Raw genomic sequence first — 7864 nt, 5'->3', positions numbered from 1 at the left:
TGTACGGCAATCATCAAGGGTCAGAAAATATTATTTTGCTCCTTCACAAGTCTTCATTTGGGCTTAAAAATGTATTGTACTGTTGTTTTGGTAGTGCGCTTTTTCCACATATACCGCAAAACAAGACAGGCTTAACCCTCAATACTGAAAAGTATTTAGCAGCAAAAACGTTACAATTAATATTTTAAGACAAAACATGTGCACAAAAATTGCCCTTTTAGGAGATTATACCTAATCTAAAATATTTTCATTCTGAAAACATGCCCTTTTGTCTTCTTTCATTAATCATCTCTTACTACAGAGACTTCTGTTTGGTGAGATGCTGACAGAAAACAGCTTGTTTAACGTTTTATTATTTAATCATAAAACACTCATGGACAAAACAAAACAAAACAAAAAAAAGATAAGTATTAAAGGAAAAAATTGATTTGGCCACAGTTTGGGCCACATGCAGACTAGCTATGAGTGTAAAACCAGCACCAGAGGGCAGACTGGAAGTGACGGCATCATGTGTGGAGCAACAGTGTTATCAGGTAGTTGCCCAAGCATTCAACAGTCAGTCAAATCACCAAGTGAGGGTCAGTAGACACAGAGGACATTAGACATGAGCTGGATAAAGCTTGTTAGGGGTCTTATTGTAGGTTTCCATGAAGCCAGGTGCTCATATTGTGTACCTCTGGGACATATGGACCGTACAGAAATCACAATAAGTGATGGTACCCACACACGTTATGAAGGTTGACCAGAACAGACCTCACCTAGGGATTATTGAACTATGCACCAATCGTTAGAAGATCTGTACGTGCCATCAATACACAGGTACTGGACTGGTACTTGTGTCATCCTCCACCATGTCACAACGACTAACATCAATCAATCAGTTCACTGCCCAAAAGGTGTGCTGCCATTAATCCCAGTGTGTTTGCAATGGTGCTCTAATCCAGAGGCATGAAATTATGAACAGTAATGTTGTATTCAAGGAGGAGTCTTAGTTGAAAATTATAACATATGGCCATCATGTGCACGTTTGGCACCAGTGCAGGAAGAGAGACAGACTTAGGCTGCATGACACTGCAGGTCTTAATGCTCAACTACAATGTTTTACTCAAATCCAATTATTTGCATGGACATTCACATATTTTAAATACGACCTCCATCAGACTCCAGTGTGAGCTCTCCATGGTACTGATGCGACCTGAATGTCCGGATAATTATGTGACATTCAGCACGCCGTTTACCAAAGGAAACATGGATGCTACACGTTAGCATGCCAATTCTGAAGTTGTTGAGTCAGAGCCAATTAAATAATAATCTGACATGCTTGTTTAGTCCACTGTTATATGTAAACCTGCCTTTAGCCAGCTACTGCAGCACAGCTTTGTATTTATGGAGCAAAGCGGCGTGCTGAAAGTGAAACCAACTAAAGTATCGATACAGTAACTTCAGTACTGATATGCTCTGAGTCAGACGTCACTAGCATGTATTTCTGTGGGCTTGAGCTGTTCACCCCCACCTCACTGACATAAAAGTAGGATGAAATGCAGACTGAAGCTGCTTTAAAAACACCAGATACTGTATATACAGTATCTGATGTAGTATACCACATACTGAAAAGGGCAGACTATCATGAACTTTCAAGAAATCTGATAAGGGTCGCATGAGTGGGGAAAGAATACAAAAACTGGATTTGGAAAAATACAAAAGCTGGATTTGGGTTGCATTTGCCTGCTGTGTGAACTAGTGATGGGATAAACGGCTCTTTGAAGGGATCCGGATCTTGCGGAGCCGTTTGCTTCATAGAGCTGTTCAAAGGAGCTGTTCGATTTTGTACGAGTTACGTCATCACATGGGGAAAAACATCATCACGTACGGCAACGCAATGACGTCATCACCTTACATGGGTGGAACCACGTGTTTTGTTGAGCAGAAACCCCCCCCTCCCCCTTTCATGTGAGCTTCTGTACTCGACTGCTCTGCCTGTTTCCCGTGAAAAAGCAAAGCAGGAGCAATTTAAGGATGAAAAAATAAAGATTATATAAGAAATAAAATAAATAAAACTACAAATTGCTTGTTACTCCCCGCGACTCGGCTCCTGTTGTTTGTTGTAAAGAGCCATTCAAAAGATTCGGATCGTTCGTGAACGTCCCATCACTAGTGTGAATGCAGCCTAATATTCATCTCTAGTAGTGTTTTAGGAAACCTTGATGGCACAGCGCTACATCAATCACATCCTGCGTCCACGTCTCACTCTCCTGAGACAACACTCGGGTACAGACTGTCAACAAGATAACACCCATCAACACGTGTCTATAAACTGCCTACATCTTCCCGAAGTCCTCCTGGAGACAGCCAGGACCCCCAATCTTGTCCAACATGTGTGAGATCAGCTCAGATGAAAGACCTGGACAGTTCCAACAGCTGTGAGACAACTTACTGCAGGAGGATACAACACCTTTATGACTCATTTAAGCATGTAATTACTGCTTGTGTTTCAGCATGAGAGGTTTCTACACCCTACTAACATAAGACCATCACCGTGCCTAAACTGTCAACAAGATACTTTTATATATTTGAACACAGTCACATGATCTTTGAATATGTGTGATTTCTTTTGTTTCCACTACTCCATCTTAATGATTCCTTTTTGTTAGTGAATTTTTAAGAAGCAGTCTGTGAAGTAGATGGGTTTTAGTTTAGAACAGACACCTACATCCACTGGACAACTGAATATTTCCTTAGATGTTACCTTAAAAATCACGATTTTTAAAAATATTACAAGTTGAGGTAATTGATTTAAAGACCTACTGCATGTTGTCACTGTAGTCATCTCACAAACCAAATCTCTGAAACCAACAGCAAGAAAACATTTCAGCTTTCAAGGTGAAAAAAAAAGAAGGAAGATCACTTTTCTACACAATTTCTTCATCTTTGGTATAAAATCTGCCACCTGTAGGCTGTTCAACAGTTAAGAAAGACTCAAAAAACTGTCAACGGTTTTACTAAAACTATTGCTTTTTGCACATTTAAAAATCCTAACTTTTTTTTCTATTTGGTTTTTGACAAAGTCAGAAGTTCTTTTTTATGCAGTGAGACCAGCGAAGCACACAAACAAATAAAAAAAACATTTTTTTTAAATCTGCAATGAAAGAAAACAAAATATAATATGTATAAACAGAAATGTGGTGGAGAAACAAGGTTTTATCCATCAATTAAACCAAACAGCATTATTGAAAATGCAGTAAAATCACACTAAATATTTTTTTTCTGTCTTGACCAGCCAACATCTTCTGCACCCATTGATTTAAAATCATCTTCATACAAATACAGCCTATTTGTTAAAATCCTGTACAGATAGCTTTTTAGATTTGTATCTCTGAGGCCCCAAACACATCTCAAATCATTCAACCAGTCTCTTTTTTAAAGAATTCAACACTTCGGAAACATGTTTGCCCCCCCAAAGTTTGTGAAAATTAAGGCAATAAGAAGTTCAGGAAACATTTAAGATTCTAAAAAACTACTCAAATGAGGAAATAATTCAGATACTATAGCTTAAATTCAAAAGGAAGACAGTCTGTTTCTCCTGGACTTTACTTCCTTTCTTTTTTTATTGATAAAAAAGTCAGAAAATCTACCTGCACATTCAAATGATTTTTTCTGTACAGCGGGTTGAGCTTTGATTTCAGTCTCTCTCTCTCTCCCTCTCTCTCTCCCTCTCTCTCTTTTTTTTTTGTTTCCTTTAGAAGAAAACCCAGTCTCAAGGTGAAAAATGATCAAATCAAAGTCTTGGACTGTGATTGATTTCATTGTCCTTTAGGTCAGCAAACAATTTGTTTTTTTCTTGATTCAACCAGGTATGGAGAAGAATTGATTTTCTTCTTCGTTCTGTCTTTCATTTGGTTCCTCTGCACAGTGGAAGTGTTGTCTGCTCAGTGATGTCTGGATCACTTGTGTGTTTTGGTCGTCTGTCGTTCCGGTTCTTTCTGTCATTCCAGCAGCTTGGTGCTGTCCTAAAGGCAATGCAGCGATAGTTCCTAGCAGTCTTGTTATCTAAAGGGAGACAGAAGAGTCAATAAAAACGCAGTAAGGTGACTGAAGGAAGTTAGGAATAAGTTATTTAAAAACAATAAACCAAAAGAATGAGGCAAAATATTCTTAGAAGAACTAATATAAAGAACCAGTGAATGGATTTAATCAAACTCAGGCAGTAATCATTGATCTACAACTGAATAAACAGTGGATTTAATCCTAGACTTAAATTATTAAAGATAGCTGCCACAGCCAATTAACTTTCATCAACACAAAAAAGGCTGCAACTCAGTACACTTTACACATACTGAGCTAAAGTTTGATATGGTAGTGTACCCACTTACATTGAGCTCTGTTTACACATAAAAAAATCTCTGGAAACATTAGTGTTTTTCTTTTGTATTGTGGCAAACCAACGTGAACAGAAAAGGTTTACATGGATATAAATGATGCTGTGATTTTTGTCTTTCACTGACACTCGAGCAGAAAGACATTTCAGTCTTTACCATAAAAACAGTTCCATTCAAAATGATAAATACTGGACCGTTCCTTTGGGCCGAGGATGAGGTTGCATTGCTCCTACGTGAAGAAAAAGGTGAGCAGCACAAAGAGCACTCTGCTATCTGTCAATGTTAAGGTTGTTCATGTAGTTGCACAAGTGCAGAAAAACTATTGACTGCAGCCATCTGTACCGCGAACAGATAATTTCACTCTGATGAGTGTTTCCACAAAACCTCTGCTCTGACATCTGGATCAAAAGGCTTTGCTGTCAAAGAATACAAGTGCTGTTGTTGTGTACACGAAACACCAAAACACAATAATTTTAAATTGAATGGAATTAAAGGAGGAGCACCACACAAATAAAAATATCTTGTTTTCTTTAATAAATATGTAACAAAGTTTAAAGTAATGATTCAGTGCAACAAAATAAATAAATTTTAAAGGTAAAAGATAACATTACATAATAACACTTGCTCTTTCACATAATTCAGCTGTGTTTCCCTGTATGGGAGCATTACAAATAAATAAATAAATAAATAAATAAATAAATAAATAAATAAATAAATAAATAAAATACCAGAACCAATGGTTTAATCCAAGTTTTGTCAGAACTTCCTAGCCTCATTAACTTTTATTTTATTCATTTTTTAATGATTAGAATTCTAGGGCTGCTCTTCCTGGGTGGGTTTCAGGGAACGGGAGGGCTTACTGGGGCCAGCGGGGGAGCTGACTCCCTGTGGGAGCATTTTGCTCCTTCAGCTTATTCTCCCCATCCCTCACCGCACACCTCCATCCTCTTCACTTTCAACTTCACCCATGTAGGGTTTTTTTGGGGCACAGTTGTGGTATAAGAGCAACAATATTACATTTCTATTTGTCATAACCACCTGGCCCCCAAATTTTATGGTACATCTTAGACATTCACTCATAACATTTTCATGAAATTCACATATAGGAACTTAAGATGGGCACTCATGGCTATAGGTGGCCGGATGGCACCACTCTCGCCTCCTGTGCCTGTGCCCACCCCCCAAGGTTTGCATATAGACACTTAGGGTTTTGGGTTAGAGTAGTGGTGGAGGGGAAACTGGCACCACGCCGGCCTCTGCCTCTTCTTCTTTCCCTTTTTAAATTGCTCTATAGAACAACACGCACCAACAGTACATCTGGGGGTGGGGGTGTGGGTGTCAGGGTCTTTATTTCCACCCCGTTCCACGACTGCCATTTGGGAAGGGGGTCCTGAAGAAGGGCGGGCCACCGAGTGCGGTCCTGGGCTGTGGGTGGGCTCAGGGCTTGGACGGTTGCCGGGGGGTGGGGCTGGCTCTCCATCATCCTTGGTGCTGATTGGTCTCCTGAGGTGTGGCTCTTGGTTCCTGTGGGTGGCCCCCTGGCCGGGGTGGCTGCCGGGTTCTGGGGGGTGGACGGCTGTGGGGGTGCACTTGGTCGTTGGCGGTATGTTTGGGTATTTGTCAGGCTGCGGTCTGGGCTGCCCCTCCTGCTGGTTTATCTGGGGGCCTGCTGCTACTCGGCCCCCAAGTAGGGTGTGCGGCTGGCCGCCGGCATGCTGGGGGTTCCCGGGGTCTGGGGCTGGGCGCTGGGGTGTGTGCCGGCCTGGCCTGGTGACTGCCTGCTGGGGCTCGGGGCCTCTGGCCCTGTCAGGCTTTGGCCTGGGGGGGGGGCTGCGCCCTGGGAGCCCGGACCTCTGTGCCCTTTCCTGGATCTGCTCTGGTAAGACGGGTGCCGGTGGGGCCCATGAGTTTGTCGCTGCTGGCCCCAGGGGCTGTGCGTGTGGTCACTGGGGGGACTCCCCCAGTTCTCCCCTATGGTCTGATCTGGGGGGTGGATGGGCAGATCTTCCCGTGCGGGTGCCCCTTGGGGCTCTGCGCTCGGGATCCCTCTCAGGCCCTTGGGCTCTGGTCTTCCCTATGTCTGCCTCGTGTCTTGGGGGTTGGGTCTCTGATCCTCCACAGTCACTATTAAATATTCCATTGGAGAAATCTTGTATATACACACATGTTCACAACCGCTCACAAACAGGTGTTCTGATCCGGGGGGTTCTGACTGGTCACTGAGTGTGTATATATGTCTGTGTGTATATACTGACAATACTTATGAATGTAGGCATGTATGTATGCATATCTTTATATTTGTATGGGTATGTGTATATATTTATATATGCCCTCCATGTATTCATTTATTTTTCAGGTGAGCGGACAGATGTTGGGTGTGTGGTCCTGTGTTGTCTTGGTGTATATTTAATATACTTCTAATCTCTATTTCAAGCTTTCTAATTACTTCTCTCTGTGTTTTTCTCTCTTTCTCTATTTTCTCTTCACTCTAAAAAAAGGTCACTGATGATGAAGAAATAAATAAACTAATAATATTTAGTTTCATTATCTACTGAAGTGACAAAAAAAGACAAAAAAAATCAGAAATCTGAACTGTTGTTTTGTCGTGATACTTTATCCCACTCACTTTGTTTGCTGGAAGGAATAGGCTGTGGCATGATCTCCTGTACTCTCACTCACTGATAAAGGCTGTTGCCCGCTGGCGTCCTGCGACGAGGGGGCAGTTGTCTGTGGAGACGGGTCTGTCACCACACCCTGAGCAGAAACACAGAAACAATCAATGTCATACATCAAATCTTAGATGCTGAGAGGAAAAAGAAGGTTTCACTGCAAGCTTGCTGCCTTGGACAACTAAGAAAATCCCATTTTCATTCACATTTCATGCCATTCTTTTAAATCAGTGTTCAGTGGACACACTATAAAATTAATATCTTACCTGTTTTAAATAGTTTTTTTAATGACTTCAAAGATTTTAATTCAGACTTTCTGGATAAGGTAACAACTAGTCAGAGCAGGGCCAAGACTAAACTGAATTTATCTTATTTTAAAATAACTTTACTTTAAGAATTGTCATTTTCATTGATGCAAACACTATTTTAAAAACCTTTATGCTGCTCTCTGTTTCACATAACACATGCATCTACATTAGTCAAAAAGTACATAGTGTCTGCAGCAGCTAGATGTAGCACGTCTGACAGATACAATTAGTATTTCCACCAGGATAGCCTTAAGAGACAAAACTAATAATGATGTAAAAGTTAATAAAACTAGTTTGAAGTTGGAGTTGTTTTGAGACAGCAGTAAACATCTTTTGTCTCAACTCTGCTCAGACTAGCCCTTAGCTCATCAGTCCAATCAATCTTAATAACTTACTAAAATACTAAAATGATGTAATCCAAACAGCTATCTGCAAGAGGTGTGATAGTTTTTGTTTGTAACCATTTCTGCAGATACTGCTACTACTACTACTACTACTACTACTACTACTA

General features: G+C 40.9%; 1 protein-coding gene across 4 annotated transcripts in view; it reads right to left on the bottom strand.

Moving 5' to 3' along the window:
* Positions 1-3113: 3113 nt before the first annotated feature.
* LOC106514237 (RNA-binding motif, single-stranded-interacting protein 3) overlaps positions 3114-7864 on the bottom strand; it is a 199289-nt gene continuing 194538 nt past the window's right edge. For 3 of the 4 annotated variants that reach the window (XM_014003400.1, XM_014003399.1, XM_014003397.1), the window contains 2 exons: positions 7003-7130; positions 3114-4047 (listed from right to left, as the gene is read on the bottom strand). In XM_014003400.1, the coding sequence (XP_013858854.1) occupies positions 4044-4047; positions 7003-7130 (132 nt within the window). In that variant the 3' untranslated portion in view covers positions 3114-4043. Of the gene's footprint in view, positions 4048-6998; positions 7131-7864 lie in introns of those variants that run through there. The other variant, XM_014003398.1, reaches the window with a different exon arrangement.

Source organism: Austrofundulus limnaeus, unplaced genomic scaffold (assembly GCF_001266775.1).
Source record: "Austrofundulus limnaeus strain Quisiro unplaced genomic scaffold, Austrofundulus_limnaeus-1.0 Scaffold18, whole genome shotgun sequence".
Lineage (NCBI taxonomy): Eukaryota > Metazoa > Chordata > Actinopteri > Cyprinodontiformes > Rivulidae > Austrofundulus > Austrofundulus limnaeus.
Note: the sequence above shows the minus strand (reverse complement) of the source record. Positions and strands in the feature narration are given on the sequence as shown.